At 34.9% G+C, this 21,374-nt stretch overlaps 4 protein-coding genes across 4 annotated transcripts; 3 read left to right on the top strand and 1 right to left on the bottom strand.

Annotated features, from left to right (window-relative positions):
• Window positions 1-1,741: 1,741 nt before the first annotated feature.
• LOC103953604 (tetrapyrrole-binding protein, chloroplastic) lies at window positions 1,742-2,764 on the top strand. Its single transcript, XM_009365364.3, has one exon. It carries the CDS (start codon window positions 1,862-1,864, stop codon window positions 2,651-2,653), a length of 792 nt encoding a protein of 263 aa, XP_009363639.2. The 5' UTR covers window positions 1,742-1,861; the 3' UTR covers window positions 2,654-2,764.
• A 2,695-nt stretch (window positions 2,765-5,459) lies between these two features.
• On the bottom strand, window positions 5,460-6,192 carry LOC103953605. The gene has a single exon (XM_009365367.3). The coding sequence runs from the start codon at window positions 6,104-6,106 to the stop codon at window positions 5,729-5,731; it is 378 nt and encodes a 125-aa protein (XP_009363642.2). The 5' UTR covers window positions 6,107-6,192; the 3' UTR covers window positions 5,460-5,728.
• Window positions 6,193-7,023: 831 nt separating this feature from the next.
• On the top strand, window positions 7,024-15,256 carry LOC103953606. The gene is made up of 12 exons (XM_009365368.3): window positions 7,024-7,355; window positions 7,939-8,015; window positions 8,405-8,480; window positions 8,572-8,644; window positions 8,774-8,825; window positions 9,057-9,118; window positions 10,434-10,497; window positions 11,777-11,834; window positions 11,938-12,024; window positions 13,043-13,136; window positions 13,828-13,930; window positions 14,793-15,256. The coding sequence occupies exons 1-11, from the start codon at window positions 7,267-7,269 to the stop codon at window positions 13,918-13,920; spliced, it is 825 nt and encodes a 274-aa protein (XP_009363643.2). The 5' UTR covers window positions 7,024-7,266; the 3' UTR covers window positions 13,921-13,930; window positions 14,793-15,256.
• A 985-nt stretch (window positions 15,257-16,241) lies between these two features.
• LOC103953607 (protein STRICTOSIDINE SYNTHASE-LIKE 13) lies at window positions 16,242-18,960 on the top strand. The gene is made up of 4 exons (XM_009365369.3): window positions 16,242-16,699; window positions 17,206-17,490; window positions 18,055-18,222; window positions 18,471-18,960. The coding sequence occupies exons 1-4, from the start codon at window positions 16,326-16,328 to the stop codon at window positions 18,868-18,870; spliced, it is 1,227 nt and encodes a 408-aa protein (XP_009363644.2). The 5' UTR covers window positions 16,242-16,325; the 3' UTR covers window positions 18,871-18,960.
• Window positions 18,961-21,374: the final 2,414 nt, after the last annotated feature.

The following is a 21,374-nucleotide window of genomic DNA, read 5'->3' as shown; positions in this document are numbered from 1 at the left end:
AACACATACTCCAAGAATTCACCTCACAAACTTGCAAGAGAATGGCACTAATCAACCGATCAACTGTAAATATTTTTCCTTCAAAACGAATTAAATTACGAGCTTGCCAAAGTGACAAAAACCTACCCCAATCAGAACCCACTATACTAACTAAAGTTGAGTACCGAAACCGCACCTCAGAGGATAAGAAAAAAATATGTGATGTTAGAGAATAACGTATATAAGGTTAAAATACGTCAAATTACCAAAGAAAATGAGCAATCGAACAATAAATGATGGGCAGATTCAGTAGCCTTACAACACGAAGAGCACATCGACGCAAAGAGAACCCCAATGAAGCAATAAATCACGAGTTTAAAGCTTATTGTGAAGAAATGCCATAATAAAATAGAATTACATGGTAAAAAACATATACGCCAAACTCATTTATTCGAAACAATTGCTTGTTTACCACACTTAAAGTCATAAGCCAAAGATAAAGATAGTAAACTATTTGAAACAGTTAACCAATTAGTTTATCTTCCATACAGTTAGGGGCGGATGGAAATAGAGACCAAGGTGGTATTAGGACCACCCGAGTCTGGAAAATATACAAGTGAAGGTCTTCCGAGAACCCTCTGAATGTTTGTTACAAGGCCCTTTTGTGCTTACTAAATGTTTGATATCATGCATGCTAGGCATATCTCAATATATTGCGTTGATAGCACTCGACAAGTTCTCATAATATCACTCATCAGATTCCTTCGACATATGCCCATTTTTGTATTTAACATTCTAAAAAACTTGTATTTATCATTGAGACCCCCAAAGTTCAAATCCTGAATTCATCACTATACAGTACTCTCTCAAAAACAAAAATTCAACTTCATCTTTCATCATAATCTCATTTCTCCAAACCATGATTATTGTATTCTATGTGCTATTCATTAAAAAATAAAAAAATAAACCCAGAGGTGAAGTGTGCTGCCTTACCTTCCATAAATAAACCACGACTCTTCCCAAAGTTAGGCTCTTTAGATGAGTTTGGAGAGAGTTTTTTTGGGGCTTGGGCAATTAGCATAATTCTTCCATTTGGTTTGTTGGTTCTTTTTTCCGACAGCAGATGTTTTCTAGCATTTATGAGATCTGTTTATGGGCTTGTTTCTTTGTATTTCTTTGTTTTGATTTTGAATAATGTTAGAGAGACCAAAATTTAAACCAAATGATGTACCATTAATAGAAACAAGTACGTTAATCAACAATTAAGTAATAATCCAATCATCACCCATCACAACATTTAGTTTAAAATTTTGATTTCTTTAGCATTACCCTTTCGGTCGTACTTTTGCTTAGGTGATTTGGATTGTTTTTGTCTATTGATCTTCTTCAATTCATCAATATGACGAACGAAAATTAAGAACATTATGTGAAAAATAAAAATAAATGAATAGATAGCACCATTCTTGTTTTAAGCTTAAAAAGCTCCATTGGCTTGTCTTTTAACTTTACATTTGTCTTGTTGCCAAAATGCCACTTGACCATTTCTTTTGGGCCAATGTATATGAAGCTAAAAAGTGATTTTCATATACATTACGATTTAAATAATTTGTACATGTGTATAGGAGGATCAAGCCTCACCCACATCCAGCCAATCAAAATCCTCCGTCCTATTACTCCATATCACCTCTTCACATATTTCTTATCTGTCATATATCAAAACATCCATCCGTTCACCCTCCCATCCAAACTCACAACACCACATCTCTCCACATCTTAAGCCCATCACCTCCCTCCTCCCTTCCCCTTTATGCCCTCTTAACTCCTCTCCGTCACCACCACCACACACTCCTCTCTCTCTCTCTCTCTCTCTCTCTCTCTCCCCATGGCAGCCAAGTCTTTCCAATCCATACGCCACAATCACCACTCACCCCTCCTCCACCACCACCATATAGACAATGCTCCCTCCACCTTCTTCCTTAAACCGACCACCACAAACACCCTAACTTCTCCTCTCTCTCATCACTTTCTCTTCTCCACCAAAACTTTCTCAATCTCCGCCACCACATCATTCTCCACACCCTCTTCCTCCACCCAAGCCACCTCCTTCGACCTCCTAGAACAACACCTCTCCGCCCAAAACTTCCGCGAAGCCGACGAGGAGACCCGCCGCCTCCTCATAGTCCTCGCCGGAGAACAAGCCCAGAAGCGAGGCTACGTCTTCTTCTCCGAGGTCCAGTTCATCTCCGAAGCCGACCTCCAAGCCATCGACGCCCTATGGAGACAGCACAGCAACAACAAATTCGGGTACAGCGTCCAGAAAAAAATTTACGACAAGGTAGGCGACGACTTCACCAAGTTCTTCATCAAGGTAGGGTGGATGAAGAAGCTTGACACAGAAGTTTTGCAATACAACTATAGGGCATTTCCCGGTGAGTTCATCTGGGAGCTCAATGAGAGCACTCCGGAGGGTCATCTGCCATTGACAAATGCTTTGAGAGGTACCCAGTTGCTTAAAAGCATTTTAAACCATCCAGCTTTCAAGCCCACTGAAGAAGAAGTGCTTCTAGAAAAAGCTGCTGCTGAAGCCGAAGGTAACATTGGAGTAACAGGTTTGAAGGGTTTCATGGATGGCTCCAAAAGCAAAAGAGTGCTCAAATCAGATTATAGCTTTTAAAATTTGAAATATCATTATCATGATGAATTTGAATATTATTCTGGAACATACCTACTATATTATTATTATTATGCACAGAAAAATTGAATAACATTTGGATTTCTGTAACAATTTAAATCTACTTTTCTGTGTTCAAATTGTATGTTTATACTTGTGTGGAGAGATTTAATCACATAGCTGGAACACGAGTTGATACATAATTTGTCATCAATAAGTAAATAATTTTTTTTCAAACATCTCTACACTTATATTATAATCTATAAAATATCATTTCGTATTTCGAATACACTAAAAAGTCTCTTGGCTATTAAAGTTTGGACAGGTGGAAGAATGATAACCAAAAATAGCTGACAGGTGGAACTTTTATTTCTTTTTATTATTTTTTTTCTGGGTAAAAACAACTGGAAGCAATTGTTTATATAAAGTACCAATTAAAGCCATCACGGAGTCTATGTGAAATGTGCCGAATGGGAGCAAAGTTGTAGAACTTTACAGGGCGTTTCATTTTGGCGTTTCGGAAGGATGAAGACAGATCAAATTAAATCAAACCGTGAACTTCTGTTTTGTTGCTTGTCGTTTTTGGACAGTTTTATATTGGTCCTTATGGGGAAATGCAATCAAATCAGAAGTGACTTTGCTCAATTTATTTATCTAACGAATAATGTTATTTACATCATGCTTTTATATTATATTTTTATATCATTTTATATGATATCTGATATAGACAACTACATTATTTGAAAAATTTGCAAAACCTAAGGAAAGGAAGGAGAAAGATTTCTCGTATACCACAATTAGACCTGGCATTTTGGACCCGACCCGTTAATATTAGTATTTGGATGGGTGTTTAACGAGTTGGGTCGCTAACGGGTGAACCCATTAAATAACGGGTCATTTTGGGTCAACCTGTTAGCACCCGTTAGTTGAGAATATTTTGGTAATTTCAGCCAAGTCTTAACAACAAAAAATAAACTTTATGCAAAAAATAATAATAATTGTCAACGAGTGAAACGGATGACCCGTTAGCTTAACGGGTTGGGTTCGGATGACCTGTTAACTTAACGGGTCGAGTTCAACCCTACCCAAACCCAATAAACCCGACCCCTTTATAGGTCTAACCACAATCATCATGTAATTACCTAGTTTTTCTTAATTATTAGTTTCTTAAATTATGAACTAAATTTAAAAATCTGATTAATTCAAATGATGTGGCTGTCCACATTAAATGTCACCTAAGGTGATATAAAAATGTGATAAAAAATATAGTATGAATAACATTAACGGCTAAAATTTGAGAAAAATGTGTGAGAAATAAAAGTTGGTGTATAGATAGTACCACCTACAAATCAAATGCTATAGTTGTTTAGTACATACTAGAGCTTTAGCTTCGCGCGTTGTTGCAAGAATGTCAAATAGATTATAAGTATTGTATATATGGAAGTGTTAGAATAAAAGACATAACATGTTGTAAGTATGGTGCGTAAATATATAAAAACTGTATACATAAAACATGTACAAAAGTATTTACATAAAATACATAGCTATTGTTAACAGCTTTATATACACATAGGGAGTCCCTCAAAATATAACAACCTCTACAAACGTGAGTTTTTGAAACGTGAATATAAATAGTAAAAGCTTGTAATTCACGGATTGGGACTATTTCCACGAATTAGAAAGCTACGGAACCAAAATATAAATTTTATCAGTTTGCGAAAACATGAATATAAATAGCAAAAGAGGGATTAGTCTTCTCTTCTCTTGAATTCAGAATCAGTCTTACTCTCAATAGGACCGGTATTTCATGAACGCGTTAATTTGAGAAGATGGATCAATTCCTTCAGTCATGCTCTTTTAAAGTTTTCGTTTTGGGCACCTGTGAGGCTGCATATTAATCACAACATTATATTAGTTTAGATGTAAAAGTTTAAATTATTAGAAAACTCATTTTCTTATTTTGCTTTTAATCACCTCAAAATGAGGACCTTAGGAAACGGAGGTTCAATTCTCTATACGTAATAAGACGATAACTGCTCCTCCTATTCCGTTTCTAGAATAATTATATTCAAATTGTATCAAGTCTAATATTAACACAACCATTGCTAATTAGTACTACGATTTAGTAATATTCTTTTTTAATTTTAAGTGAGTTGTATTAGGTTCAATTCTCGTCAAAGGCGAATTTGAACCAACTTATTGTTAACGTATTGTGAGGCTAAGTCCACCTCCTTAATGTAGACAATATCATTTTTATTTTCAAACAAAAAAAAATATTAAAACAGGACAAGGATTGTCTGCCCTCCCACTTCCAGTGCCCTCCCATGCCCTCTGTTTGTATGGTCACAGTTAAGTCACGTCAACATTTTATATTACTATTTATTGTTGTCTTATTATCTCTATAAAAAATAATATAAAATGTTGACGTGGTTTAACCGTGACCACACAAAACAGAAGAGCACCGAAAATGGAAGGACAAACAATCCTTGTCCATTAAAACAACCATTGACTTGTTTGCTAATGTACCAAAACTGCAATCCTCCACATTAAATAAAATTCCCAAATACCATGTATCACATAATTTCAATTTAAAGAACACAAGCTTGATTCGATGACCATTGGTCCAACTACCTCGTTTTCCCATTATTTGTTATAATAATTTAAAAGTTTTTACCCCTTATTTGTTTTAATAATTTAAAAGTTCACTAAAGACCATAATTCATTGTTTTTTAGTCCCGAACTTTACCAAACGCTGGTTAATAGTCGTAGCCAAGCCACTCACACTTTATACAATGAAACAGACGGAGCCTAAAAGAATCACTTGCTGCTGGGTTTACCATACATAAGATACCAGTCAATAATACAAATGTTACAAAATATGGTGTGGTGGTACAAAATTTTAATTCAATATTACATATTCAAATGTAAAAATAAAAAATAAAAATAAAAAAATTATATAAGCCGTCGCAAAATCCCAAATCGGGTCCACTCTTCCCGTGCACCTCCCTCGCACCGAAACCAAATTGCATTACACGTGTCATTAACTCATTGCGTACAAGGACCAAGGAAAAACGAACCCTAGGGCCCACCAATGCCAAGCTCGTCAACGCCATCGACAAAAACGCCGGCTCGTTTAACGGAATCGAAGAGCGGCAACACCCTGATGCGGTGGTGGACAGGCCTGGCCAGCTCTTCGCGGAGGTCGATCTCGACGCCGGTGACGCCGATATCCCGGAGACGGAGGGCGAGCTTCTCGCCGACGCGAGAGGCGACCTTGGCGTCCCAGAAGGTTTGGGAGCGAGGGAAGCGGTTGAGATTGGATCGGTAGCGGGCGACGAACTCTTGCTCGGAGGAGGAGGCCATGGCTATGATTGAGGAGCTGCTGGGGCTCGTCACCTGTGCTGTGATTTTGCGGCATGAGAGCACCAGGCGGAGGACATGGTGGTTTCCGGACATTGCAATTTGCAGAGAGTGAGAGAAATGGAGAGAGACGGAACTGGGAACTATTCTATTCTGTTCAATTCTTTTCTTAAAATAATTGATTTATTCTAATTAAAATTGATTTCTTAAATTTAAAAAAATTTAAGAAATCTTAAATTATTTTTTGATATATTAATTCTCTGAATTATTCAAAATTAGCTAATTAACTCTTTACTGTTAAATTTCAGAAATTTCTTCCACTTTGTCATTAAATTTTGGCACATGAGATTTATTATTTAGAATAAAATCGTAGACTTATTTGTAGCTATGCCTCTAAAATTTGATCTTAATTTTACTTTGCTTTTTGTAATTCAAAAATCGTTTCTTTACTCTTTGAAACTTAAAATTCACTCAACTTTGTCTTGTTGCAACTTAATTTTAATCTTATTTTACTCTCTAAAACTTGAAAGTGATATCTATAAAACTCAAAATTCAATCTACATTGCCTTAGATATGTTAATTTTTTACGTGGGTTAAGATTTAGGTATGGCATGCTAATCAATTTCTTTTTTATTGTGTTCATCTCTTTAATTTCTTTTAAATTTAATATTATCTGATTATTAAATAGTAACTTATAATAAAGATTAATAATCAAATTTATTGTACATGTAACATAGTTTTATTAAGTGTTGGGTCTCATATATAAGATGATCTATAAGTTTCTAGAATAAAAGAGAGTTTATAAGCCAAAATGAAATAAATTTTGAGTTCTAAAAAATAAAATAACGATTTTTAACTTACAAATGACAAAATGAGGTTAAAATGAAATTCTAAAGTGCAAGTAAAAATAAGCTTAAAATTGTGTCCATATTTGACAATAAAATAGATTAAATTTTATCAAATCTGGCGATAAATAGTTAATTTATTAATTTCAAATAATTAAGGGCCTCAATTATAAAAAGTAATTCAGAGATCAATTTTAACTAAGATAGTGGTTCGGAAATCAAACCACACTTTAATTTGTTTATTAATCTCACAAAACTGGATTAGATTTATATTGAATTTATCCTTCATTTTTTCGTTGAAGGAGAAGACCGTCCCTTTGATTTCTTTAGATTTTGAATCGTTTCCAAGAAGACGAAGATTGAAACCTTCAATCCGGCCCCAAAATTCAACTTCGATATTCGTTCTCCAGTATGGCAGTACCCATATCCAGATCAAACTTATCCTTGCTATTCTTTCACCTGTTCATCATTCTATTCTCCCCCAGAATCTCAGCCATCAGGTAATTTCAAAGTATTGAACTTTTTATATCGTCTCTTTGATTGCTGAGAAAAACAGAGGAAATGTTCAATCTTTGTGGTGATGCGGTTGTAAAGTTTGAATCTTTAATGGCTTCCCCAAATGGGTATTTGATTTTTCTCTTTTCCTTTCATAAATTATGTACAAAAGCTAAAAGAGACGAAGAAAACGTAGTATTTGATGTGGGTTTAATGATGTGAAGTTAATTTGGAGGACATGGCAGGCTTGGCAGCTTGTTCTTGTAGGATGCCTTATCCTTTTTTCTTTTAACCCCAGCCTTCTTCGTGTTTTAACTAGAATTTATCCGAATTTTAAACGAATTCAGCGCACACTATTGTAAATTTGTAATTTCTTGGTCATACAGCGGTAGACTTTCGATTTGTGTGCTGTGTAGTTTTCCTTAATTCTTTTCTGACTTGTTGAACAACCAAATTGCTCATCTGGATTGTTTGTGTTTTCGTGGTTTGGTGTTATATTTTGTACATTTTGTTCTGGCTCTTCCCCAGTTGATGCTAATTTTAGTGTGGTTAACTGCTTGTTTTTTGTTTCCCATTGAAATTTTACAGGAAGGATGTTGGCTTTCAAACGAAGCACTTTTGCAAAAATACGGTCCAAGGAAGATACTTACTTTCTGATGATAATGGTCAGCTTGTCCCTCACTGAGTCTGTTATTTTGTTGTTGTTGTTGTTGTTGTCATTCTTGAAATTTAAATCATCAACATTTTAGTACTTCCCGACATTCTCAAAGGGATTACCATGATACTATAATTATTAGTTCTTGGTTGTGGATTTCACATTGAAGTAACGGGAGATGCCAAAAAATGGTTAATTTTCCCTGTGAAACGTCCATGTAAGTGATGATACAAGTAATGAGCTCATAGTGGAACTGTGAGGGAGAAAAGAAAAAGGGAGGGCAAGGGGGAGATGGTTGCTACTGCAATATGCTAATGTTGCTAAGAAGTTACTCTAATGGTTTTTACATCCGTGTCAGTTTTCGTTCCCTTAGTTACATAATCTATGTTTGCATTGTAGGCCGTGTCTGTGATGCACTGACCGTAAATCCCCGGTCCCGCTGCTGCCCTGAAAAAGGAGAAACATTCTCTTGTTAGTGAGTTTTTCACTAAGTAGAACTCTGAAATGCTACACATTATAAGAAGATTGAGCAAACTTATAACATCCCGGCCCCCCTTTGTTTGCAGTGGTTGCAACGTTGTTTCAGAGTGTTGTAATTCTTATGAATATTGTGTTTCGTGCTGTCTAAATCCTTCAAGGGTAATTTTCTTTAATTTTTGTTTTATCGTGTTATATGTGTGTATATTTTATTTATTACTGTTTAATTTATGCTTTTCTGTTCTCTTTATAATATTATAATCTTCACTTTTACTGGGTTTTGTGACACAGATTACAGAGGAACAAGTAATAAAGGTGAAGATGGCCAAACCAGCTACGGCAGGTACAATTATAAATTGTACAAGAAGGTTTTAATCTTTTCTTAGAGACTAATCTTGAGCATTCCTTGCTATAAATTGTACATTGATAAATGAATGTTCAGCTGCTATTTGAACTAGGTTTTGTAAAATTAGAGTTCCTGATTGAGCTATTCGTTCCCTTTATCCACTGCATGGAATGAGTTTGGTGAAAGCTCAGTTTTTCGATTTCTGTGCTCAAAATTTTCATTTGGCAGGGACATATTCTAGTGCTTTCGATTTCTGTGCTGGGAGGTGCCGTCATAATTCTGAGAGTGTGGTAAGTAATGCATTTATGATGTAATCGTTTGTCTTCTTGGACTTGGTTTGTTGCTTTTGGCTTTTTCCCATGATAGATACTGTTTCCTCATTATGGGAATAAGTGCTCGAAGATATTTATCAAATGTGGTCCTAGGAGTAACTTAATTATTAGTTGCCAGTTTAACCAAATTAGTTTGCGAAGTTAAGTATCTTCCTTTGTCAAGAACTCAGAGCCATGGTCTTAAATGTTAACTTACATGTGGCATGCAATCTCTTTTTATAAATCTCGTAGAAAGATTTAATCAAGAAATGTATCGCAATTGGTATGTACCTTTTTTTTGGAATTTTGTCACTGGATTCTCAATACTTGGTTAAGAAACTGGTGATCAGACTTAACATGAGAATTCAGGTCAGAGGGGTCACTGAAAGTGAAAAGTCTTCGTTAGATGTCAGATTTGTCCAAATGACAGAATATGATAGCAGTCTCCCTATTAAATATATCAAATTAATATACAGTAAGTAAGAATGTTATTGTCATTGGTGTAGGCTTTATGTTTAGGGATGATTGAGCTATTAGTAGATTTGGCAAGCTACTTGAGTGCTCCTGATTGAGCTAATTTAGTTGATTTCATTTATCGGGTATTTTTTTTGGTCAATTCCTACGGCTAACTTGTAGGTTCTTCATTGACTTGCATGGAGGCTATTTAAACTTATCTATAATACTCAGATGATCGATTACAAATTATGATCCTCCTCTCCCTTACTAAATTTTCTTTTCAAACCGGTATCATGGCCAGAAAGGCAAGTAGGAAAGACAGAAAATGAACAACTTCTCTCACTATTCTTAAATTTCTTATAGGATACAAGACCTGACTAATAAAAAGCACTGGTACAATACTAAGGACTAGATGCCTCTAAAGGAAGAAAAATAAAAAGATGAAACTGAAACCATCGTCTGCCTACACCAAGACAACTGCAAAATACATCCAAGACAACACCAAAACACATTAAGAAACAGCAGCATTTCCAATTTCAAAAGACAACAGAAAACAACCATTGTAGACTTAAGCATTGAGAAAAAGGGCACATGAATGTCTATCAAGCACCAATAATGATTTCAGCCTCAGGATATAATCAGTAAGAGCAAATATAATAGCATAGCACATAAACTTCCCCAGATTCCTTGTTCGTTTAGTTTTGACTCATTCTTTTCTTATTGAAATACCTTACAAAACAGTAGAAATTTTGGATTTTTTGTTTGTATGGTTTCAATATGTGTGCATGTGATGTTTTCATATGCTGGGACCCTGTCTGAATAAGTTTGAACATCTCAGGTCCATGAAAATGCTTACCTTAGTGATTTCCATCACTGTTTTTCTCTGCCATCAAACTCTTCAGGTAAGATTCGGCTTTGGTGATATATTAGAATATGTTCTATTCTTTAACAACATCAGAGATTTCTGTAGTGGTTAATTATAAAACATACCCCATCTTATTGAGGACCATGTTTGAAACATTATGACCCTTTTTTTTCTCTTATTGTGTGGAGAATTCCTTTTATTTATTTTGGGTGAAGGCGGGTTTCAACTCCTATGTGCTGTTTAGTACTTGCTCCATATTTTTCTTATATTTGTTACCTTGATTCTAACGCTAGCTTAACATTTGATTATACAGTTTTCATCTAAATTTTATAGTTGTTTTTGTATAAAAATGTGCATTGTTTCCCTCATTGAAAGCATGAATTTTTTAGTTGTGTTATGATTTTTGCCAAGTTTCTGATGATAGTTTTTAGTTGGACTTTTTCTTGGATGAAGAACTTGTCCTTGTTTCTTGAAAAAGGGTTTTGTTTATTCTTAATTTGGTATAGTAGTGTAAAGATGTAGGATGATATTAACAGTACTCGGGACTGAATAAAGTCTTAAAAAGAGACACAGCTATAGAAGTGGAACCAGTAGCCTGGGGTTTAGAGCCCAAATTTGGAAGAAGACTTTAGCTTGCTCTTCAAAGTAGTGGCAAGGGTCTTCATGCCCTATTTAACATCTGATTCCTATGTAGTAATGGTTTCGGAAATTGATGGTTCCATTTTGCTTTCTTGGAGGAGCTAACTGTTTCCATAAATGACCTTTGAAAAAAATAAACTCAGAACCTAGTTATACCTGAGGTTTCTAGTTCCTCATAATTTCCATGGGATTTTGGATAAACTTTTATTAGAAATCCTCATTATTAAATTGTTTTTGCCACTTAGTAGTATAGTCTAGTGGTATTCCTTTTCGCTTGTAAGGGAGCGGTCCTAGGTTCAAATCTCATGAATGGCAAGTTCACAACCAATTTATTCCCCCAATGCATCGTTTGTATAAAAAAATTTCTTTAAATTACCTTTTTTGGTCGTTGAAAGGAAATTTTCTTTCCACAGTCCACACTAATATATAGCTTTTCTACAAGATACATCTTAAGTTAATATAACAGTGAACATAGTAATGCTAGTGTAGAAGGTCCTTTATTTATATATATAAATTAATGTCAAACTGGACTTTTGGAGCATGATTGATGTTTTGCTGTTAGCCCTCCTGCTAAACCTTTTAATTTGATTGATAAAATCAGTGCCCATCTCTCTGACTGGATACAGTATACATCTAGTTAAGAGGGTTAATTTTGTTCTTTCTAAATATGTCAACAGCTGCAAATTATACATTTTTAGAAGCCAGACTGAATGGCATTGATGTTCTTGTTGGAAGGTGAGGTTTCACAACAATTGTTTTTCTCTATATATTTATATATCAATTAATAGAAAATCTCAAACTGTAGCTGATTCACAAAATTTCTTATTTTGTGCGTCAGGCAAGGGGAATCATGCGATACAGTTTGCAGGTCAAAAGGACAATCTTGTGTTCCAAATAAGCTTTCGGTACTTAACCAGTGTGACATGTAAGTTGAGTTTCAGTTTTCTTTACTGAACCTTTTATTTATAATTCTTGAATTTTTCTTGTTGGTTAAAACGTAGTCATCATACATGCAAACACTAATATTGTGGCCCTTTTTTTTATCAAAAGAAAAAGGAAAAGAATGCATGCTATTATTATTCAAAAAATTGATTGTGTACCACTGACTAATAAATAATTTTGAAACTATCAATTTGAAAGACCAAAAAAAGTGTAAAGATGTTTGTTGTAGCCAAGCAGTTTAACTTCTTGACAGTCCACATTTGTTTTATGGTTAAAAAGTCCTAATTTTCAAAGTTGATGGATGAGCATTTGAGCCTAAATTCAAATATGTAGTTTCTACTTCATGCCTCAGATTTTTTATGGTGGATCCACTCATTTGGGTCCTGTGTGGTGCACAGCCTGCTCCTGCTTTGCAGCTGGCTATATTATATATCATGGGGGATATGATCAATATTATGTCAATCAGTTATTGTGTTAACTTCTATGTTCCCCATTGCTCAGGCCAAAAATAAAATATGCTTCCTTCTGTATAGATTCAATAAGTAGCAGAAAAATATATGTACAGGCTTCCGTCATGCTGTAATTATTTATTTATTTTTTTCCTTTCATGTTTGGATTGTAACATTTTAAAGGGAACTTATATTGTCTAAACACTGATGGAAGATTCTTTTCAGCCATGACGACCCAAAAGGTTTTCTTTTTTGTGATATTCTTCTTGAATGTGTGGGAGCTTTACGTTGATGATTCATTTCGTAGTCTTTTTTTGTAGTTGTTTACTCCAGTTGCTCTGTTTGTAGTTTTAGTTGGACTGATGGACTTGCTCTGTTTGTAGATTTAATTGAACTGATTGACTGCTTTCCCATCTCCTTTTGCACTTTATTTGTTTTCAATTAAGTTTTTGTTTCTGATCATTTTTCTTTTTCATAACATTAAGTGGCACTTTATATTTTTCATATGGGTTGTAACATCTATTTAATTCTTTGTGATTCTCTCTTGAGCAGTATGCAGAAATATATGAGATGCAAGGGAACTTGCCTGGCAAGTATCGGTCCAGACCAACCTGCTGAAGTGGTTGATGACGCTCCTGAAGATTTGGTATGCTTTTGTTTTAGCATTAAAGTTTCTATGTTCTGGGGTTGTGTTTTATAATATAGAGATGCTTTCTTTTTTCTGCACAACTTTGATAAAAACACCCTACCTGTAAACAATTTATTGTATTTTGCAAAGAAGTTGCAGTCGCTGGAGGTTATTATTACCGCATAGGAAATTTGTTGTTTGTAGCAATTTTTTTTTTCTGTTTCTTATGCACTGCTTTGTATCTTTATGCCAACCCTTTATTGTGGAGATTGTATACTCTATTTACATAGTTTTTAACCCTTTTCGATTATGATACAGTAATTATCAATATATCACAATTTGTTAGAAGAATATCACTCATTTGCAAAGAAGACGCAGTCGCTGGAGCTTATTATTGCCGCCTAGGCCGATTTTTAGAACACTGTATACTTTTGTGGTGTTAGACTTATCAGTTTTGCAATATGTTATGAAATTTTAGCGGAGCTATTTAAAACCGTCATCTAAACATCACAAAGCTTGGATGGACTCATTTTTCTGATTGTTTTGTTATAGAAACAAGTGGAACTGAAAACATTGTAATAGAAGAATTTGTGTATGACATGCTTTTTCTTCACGAAGCTAGAAAAAAATGACATTCCATGACAGTTTTGCTTTTGTTGGAAGTATATGAGTATGACACTGATGGCACATGCTCTCTTGTGACTTGCAGAATCCTGGAGCATGCTTGTTTACGCAAACACAATCAATGCTTTCTTGTTATGGTTCACATCAGCATACGAGGAGGCTTTGCCCTTGTGCGTAGTGCCCTATTGGTAAGTTCGAGTTCTTTTAATACATGTTTTATTTTAAAAAATAACAATAAATACATACTGTTTGAAAATTAAGTTTGTCGAATAGTTAGAAAAAAACTTACAGTACTCATGGTAGTATTTTAGTAACATATATCTATGTCAAGATAATTTCCAATAGGCAGAATTCTTCGAATAGTTCCAAAATCACAATGTCGCCATAATATGCAAAGGAATACCTTTTTTTCCAGCCAATAGGCCAAGGAATACTTCATTGGCTGCACAGTTACTTTACTTTTTCTCCAACCTTAGCTTTGAAATTTTGCTTTTTAGCCAAAATTGACTCCCCACTTTGCTCCTTGACAATGAAAATCGATAGAAGTGGTTCCTGAGTTTGTCCACCACAAACCTCATTAAATTGTCATGTGCGCACCTTTTCAAGGTTATTTTTGTCAAACCAACCCCTCTACCTAACGAGGAGTTATGCCAATTTCATGGACCATTTTATAGCTAAAAAGCCTTTAAATTTTGATAAATGGCAACCAATTGCTTAATGTAATATGCAGCCTTGTCTTACATATACATGTATAGCATTATAGAACATTAGCAATTAATCTTTTTCTTGTTCGTGTTTGTATAAAACTATAAACCAATAGCAACCAAGAATGTATCCCGCCGGGATGCTCATCATTTCCTGCTATGTGGAGGCATATTATTCGTTTTTCTGTACTTTATCCTTTTGGGGTTGGTGGGGCAAGTTGCACCACTTCTATCGCTTCACTGTTCCTAATCTTGTCACAATTAGTTCCCAACTAAATTTCTTGACTTAGAAGAAACATAGAAAATCAAAACATGAAAGAAGCCTTATGTTATCATTTACTTGCAGGATTCGTCACCAAGGTCACCGGGATGAACTGTTGGGATGATGTATATTGTACGCCGATTTCATTTGCTGTTCCACCTGGCCTGATTTCCCAAAATTGGCGAATCTAGTTTGCTCCGAGTTTTTGTAATTACAAGAGCGGCTCATTGTAACGAAGTTCGGTTGAGGAGAAACAAGTCAGTAAGCTCTGCCTTGCAATGGCATCAGAAAGTGAGGGCGTGGGTCTTTCTGTTCTGTGTAGTTCTAGCTGTTCATCACAGATAGCACACAATGTATAATGTTAATGTGTATTGTTGTTGGTGGTTTGTAATACAGTGAGCAAAGTTTTTGAGAATTAGAAGTATTATGGAGGTCAAAGTTACCTCATCAACTTAACTAGGTTCGTGAGGATACTCGACGCGAAATGTAAATAATTAAAATTGAGTTGTTACATAATATTTAATGTTACGAATTTGATTTTCAAAGCACAGCTCCAACGTTAACCGGCTAACCAGTGTTCTCTTAGCATTTTACATGGGAGTCAAAATTTAAGACCTCACATTTTTTGATGTAAAGAAATATTACTTAGACTATAGTGACAGTTCTATGTTTTGTTTTTATTTTTTAAAATTGGCCTTTGTGCATTCATAATTGATTGCAAGTTCCCTAGCCATCAACAATATTACTTAGACCATAGTGGCTGTTTTATGTTTTGTTTTTATTTTTATTTTTATTTTTAAAATTTGCCTTTATGCATTCATAGTTGATTGCAATTTCCCTAGCCATCACAACAATAAGAATGGGTGAATTAGGCCGGGCAACTTCTGGCACCACCATTAATTTGATACGAAACGACATGGAAAAGGTTTCAGGTCAATTCGTTAACGAGCTGAGTTTTTATTGGGCATCCCTTAAGAACTTTTTAACAAGTCGGGGAGTTATGGGGTCACCCGTTAAGAACTCGTTAACAAGTGGAGTCGTTATCAGGTCCCACATTAAGAACCCGATAAGATATCGTTTGCAACATCTAAACATTAGGCATGACAATTTCTTGCATGACTCGTTAACTCTATATGAAATGACAAGACCTATTAACAAATCGGATCGTTATCAGATAAACTATTATAACCCGTTAAGATAACGGGTTTAACACAAACACAACAAACACGACGCGTTTGCCAGTCCTAGGGTGAATGCAAAAGAGATGGCACATAGGAGAGAACCTACTCTCAACCACATAGGCATCACAACAAACAGATGCTTGCATGCATGCCTATCAAACCCCTTAACTATATGTATACAACGTAAAACAATTGCTATATGCTCAGATAACATTCTTCATTACTAAATATCTACGTACTCTCACCAATATATAAGATATGCGTAATGCAGAAGACATGGTCAACAAATATACAACCTACTACCTCAACCACACAGCCGATCACAAACACTGCATGACAAAATCAACCAATCACATCCTACCTTTATGAACACTTCAACTTCACCACCATAACATCGCCATCCCAACTCTTCTGCTCTTCTCTTCCTGTGTTGAACATGGAGAAGAAGAAACTGCTTATGCTCAGAGATGAAGCATTACTGCAGCACCCAGTTCTCCTCCTTCTAATTCTGGTTTTAGGGTTTGTTGTGATGGACCCACTGGAAATGGGACCACTTGGGAACCATGAGTTTAAGCCTGTGAAGCACAGCATTGCACCGTACAAGCAAGTCATGGAGAGGTGGCCGAGGGACAATGAGAGTAGGTTAGGGCTTGGGAAGCTGGAGTTTGAAGATCAAGTTTTTGGTCCCGAGTCGTTGGAGTTTGATGCTTTGGGTCGAGGTCCGTACACAGGGTTAGCCGATGGACGTATTGTTAGATGGATGGGCAAGGATTTGGGATGGGAAACGTTTGCACTTGTGACAACAAATTGGTGTGTGACTAATTTCATTTATTCATTTCTTTCTTATGGCTTGATTTCATATTTGGAGATGCAATTGTCTTTTTTCATTGTTTGAACTCTAATGTGTTTGCATGTACAGTAAATATTGCTCAAAATTCTTTAGGCTAGTTGGTATTTCTTACTTTGGTTTTTAACAATAAAAAGCGACTAAAGTTGTCCCTGAGTTTGTCCATCGTAAATCATTTTGATATTTCCATGAAAAATTCATTAATATCCTCGTTAAATTGTCATGGAACAGCCACGTGACCGTCTTTTTAAGGTTATTTTTGTCAAATCAACCCCTCTACTTAACGAGGATATTGATACATTTTTCACAGAATGACCAAAATAATTTGCGGTGGACAAACTCAAGGACTTAAATGAGGAGTTATGTCGATCTCAAAAACCACTTTGGCTAAAAAACCAATTCCTTTATATGCTTTCAAAAAAGAAAATCATTACATTCATTGCTAATTATAGTGGATGTGTCTCAAAAGGTCAGAGAAGGTTTGTGCTAAAGGCATAGACTCAACCACGCATAAGCAATGGAAGCACGAGAAAAAGTGTGGTCGTCCCCTTGGCCTAAGATTTGACAAAGAGAGTGGAGATTTGTACATTGCTGATGCATATTATGGCCTCCTAGTTGTTGGCCCCGAAGGAGGCATTGCTACTACTTTGTCAACTCATGTGGAAGGGAAGCCTATACTTTTTGCAAATGACCTTGACATCCACAGGAATGGCTCTATTTTCTTCACAGACACAAGCAAGAGATACAACCGAGTGTAAGTCAAAGTACTTTTGTGTTTGAGATTGTTTTTTATGGAAGTATTTTTGTTCATAAGTGTTTTTACGGGAAAAGAACATTTCAAAAAAGCATGCGAAAGAGCATGTTTCTTGCAGAATTGATGTTTCCTTCTTGAGTCAAGTCCAAAAAAGCAAGTGTAATCGGTTTCTGCGATTGAACTCGAGTCCTACAGATCGAGTGTACCATCATGTATCATATAACAAGAGAAAGTTTGAAAGAATTTGAATTTTTTGGAGATTGAATGCTTTTAGCCACTCATGTGGTACTTTATCATATGATATACATAAGAATTATACGATATATATATGATCTACGCATTTCTCTTGAAAACACTAAATATAATTTTTTTTTTTTTAATCCATACAAACTTTTAAATTTCTCTATCAAACGTTTATAAAAGTGTCCTTGGATATCTGAGATTTTTTTTATTAGTCCTTTTAAGATGATTGCATTAGTGATATCTTGACTTCACATGTTAATGCTAATTGTATTACTAATTAGCAACCAAATGAGGTGTTAATGGAAATTAATCAAATTGCAGGGATCATTTCGTTATACTACTGGAAGGAGAATCCACTGGTAGGCTTCTGAGATATGACCCTCCTACTAAAACAACTCACATTGTCTTGGATGGTTTGGCTTTTCCAAATGGAATTCAACTTTCACAGGACCAAACATTTCTTCTCTTTACTGAGACCACCAACTGCAGGTAATAATTTACACAGCTGGTTAATTAATCAAGGTTATCCAAACCATAGCATGAAAATAAAGCTAGTTTTAATTTGAGCTAGTTATCCACTTTGTCGAAGGAAGTTACTTAGTTTAGATTTCATGGACGATAATTGTTGAATTGAAAAATATTTTGAGCTACTTTATTGAAATCAGTTGAACATGTCCCTTTATAAGGGTACGTACAGTGCATCCTAATATTTCTGCTTGTTCTTTGCATTATTGCAGGCTAATGAAATATTGGCTAGAGGGTCCAAAAACTGGGACAGTGGAACTTGTTGCCAACCTTCCAGGTTTTCCAGACAATATAAGAATAAATGAGAAGGGCCAGTTCTGGGTAGCAATAGACTGTTGCAGGACTCCAGCACAAGAGGTTCTCTCTCATAATCCTTGGATACGTAGTGTCTACTTTCGCTTGCCCATCCGAATGACCTACTTGGCGCGGATTATGGGGATGAAGATGTACACAATGATTTCACTGTTCGACGAGAAGGGAGAAATTTTGGAAGTTCTTGAGGACAGAAAGGGTGTGGTTATGAAACTTGTGAGTGAAGTTAGGGAAGCAAAAGGCAAACTGTGGATTGGAACTGTGGCTCATAACCACATTGCCACCCTCACTTACCCTTAAGAGATCATTATTTACTAGCCACTAACAAATGGTAGCTTAAAATGGGTGGCTTGATGTATGATTTGTTTAACAACATTGATAATTAGATGATTTGAGGTTAATTGTGGTTTGTTTTTACTAAATGTATGGTGAAAATTTGTGATTAAGTTACTAATTATGTTATGTGATTTGTAGCTCTCTACACCATTGAATAATGGGTAAATGATAGTATTGTAGGAATGATTACAAAGAAGATAAATAGAACAAACGCAAGGATAAGAACAACTTTATTTTCTAACATACATTATTCATAATTGTGTATTTTTTAATACGAGAATTTTTTATTTATATGATTCCCAAAAAAACGTCTAGGAAAGAAAAGGACAATCATCAGTAGTTGGAAGGCAAGGCTACTGGGAATGAAAATCCTATCCGAATTTTTTTTGTGAGGATCTTTGAGATACTTAAATTGTGTCCGTTTATCGTACATCGTTTGGTCAGAAATCATTTTAAATACTTTTATTTAAAATTAAATATGAATAGTATCTGACGAAAACTGGCCGCACAATGTACGAGAAACAGATACGATTTGAAGATCCACATCATCCTCACAAAGACGATCCGGAGAAGATCCTCATTCGGCCAATGGTATGCTATGATCTTGTAGACGGCCCTATGGAGTAGGAGAAAATTTTCATTGTGTTAGAAATATATAGATAATACACCACGTATTATTATATATAAATTGTGAGAAGTTTTATTTTTTAAGTTGCTAATATTTTAACATAAGTATCTCACCATCTGTATAATAACATTTAATGTTCACGTAGTGTATTTTGATCACGCTTATAAATATTTCATAGAATAGTTAATTGGAAGTAGGTTTAACCAAACCAACAACTTCGCTTTGTCAATGGAGGTCAGCATGTGAGTTTCTAATTAAGGCACCGAAAAACCTGTCCAGCAGTTATTTCAACCACGTACTCCTCCTACCTCTATTTAAGAAAATGAAATGACGTGACTGGGTGAGTGCATCTTAATAAAAAATGGGAATAAGATTGTTTTCCTCTTTTTTTTTTTTTTTTTTTTTGCTTCCTTTCCCTGCCATTCTATTTGAACGATCATGGTTAAATCACGTCAACATCTTATATTATTTTTTTATAGAAAAAAAAAAGACAAAATAGAGAATGTGAGGAGAGAGGATAGAAGGGGATAGAAACTAGAAAGAGAAGGGGGAAGAATCCTAATCCTAAAAAATATACGACGGTTTGTCATGGGCACAGTTCTAGAATTTCTCGCTTATCGCCGTTTAGGTCCTTCCTAAGAGTTATGTAGCTAGTCATTACTCTGATTAATAAAGAGTTTTGAAAATTAAAAACGAGCGTCTTGACACCCGTTTAGGTTGTGACTCTTACTTAGATAGAAAATAAATAACTTTTATTTTGCATTTTATTTTTTCAATAAGAAACTTGTTGAATATTTGGACAGACACTCATTTTATGTTTGTTCCTCATGTTTTCAATATGATCTAATACTTTATAATCTATATGTCATTTTATTTTGCAATTTTATATATCCTAATACAATTATATATATTTTTAAGTGTAAATAGATATTTATTTATATAATATATAATAAACTTAATTAAAATAAAATAAAAATCGTCTAGGCCTCGTCTAGACGCCTAGGCACTAGACTCATATCCGCCGCATGATTAGCACCTATCGCTTTTTAAAACTCAAATCATAAAAATATTAATTGCTACTAAAATAAATGGACGGTTCATCGTGTACCTCAACCTGCAAACATACGTTCATCGTGAGAATGTTTGTCATTTCATTCTTTGAACAAGACAAAGCCTAGTTCTCTTTGCTCTTTGCTCTTTGCTCTGTTGTTTATCACTTCTTTATCACTTGGAAGAAGTACTCGCACAAGTCACAGATTCTCAGTTGGTGCGCTGGTAAAAATGGTGATATGCTAAAGTTGCTTTTGGGAGTTGTTAATTGGTGATTCAAAGTTATTTTGGCATAAAAAATAGCATGTGGTTTTACTTTTAATCAATGGGGAGGAGAGTTCTAGCATTAGAAAATGAAAATCTCAGTTGAGCATTTCAATATTGTGTGACGACGTACTTTTTTGTTCATCTACTTGTGGATAAAAAGCTATGTTGCGACGTAATATCATAATCTGAATCAAAATTTTATTAACCATCATTATAAAGATTTTATCCACGAATATTCAATATAATTCGAGAATGTTTAGTTATTTGAAGATGTAGAACAAATCCTTTAGAATAACGCCATCAACTTGTTGCGAAAATTAAATGATCAAAATTAACCTCATTAAGTCTCGAATTTTAGTATTCGCAAGTGTATGAATCAGATGATAGTATATCATTGAGCACGGATATTAAGAAGTTTTAACGGAAAGATTTGAGATTTTGAATTAAACTAAAATAAAGTAAAGCTAAAAACAATGCATGTAAATAATAAAATAAAGTAAAGCACTTGTTGAAAACCAAACTC

Source organism: the organism of the source record quoted next, unplaced genomic scaffold (genome assembly GCF_019419815.1).
Source record: "Pyrus x bretschneideri cultivar Hongxiangsu unplaced genomic scaffold, Pyrus_bretschneideri_v1 Contig14, whole genome shotgun sequence".
NCBI lineage: Eukaryota > Viridiplantae > Streptophyta > Magnoliopsida > Rosales > Rosaceae > Pyrus > Pyrus x bretschneideri.
The sequence above is the reverse complement of the archived record's forward strand: the minus strand, read 5'-3'. Positions and strand labels throughout refer to the sequence as shown.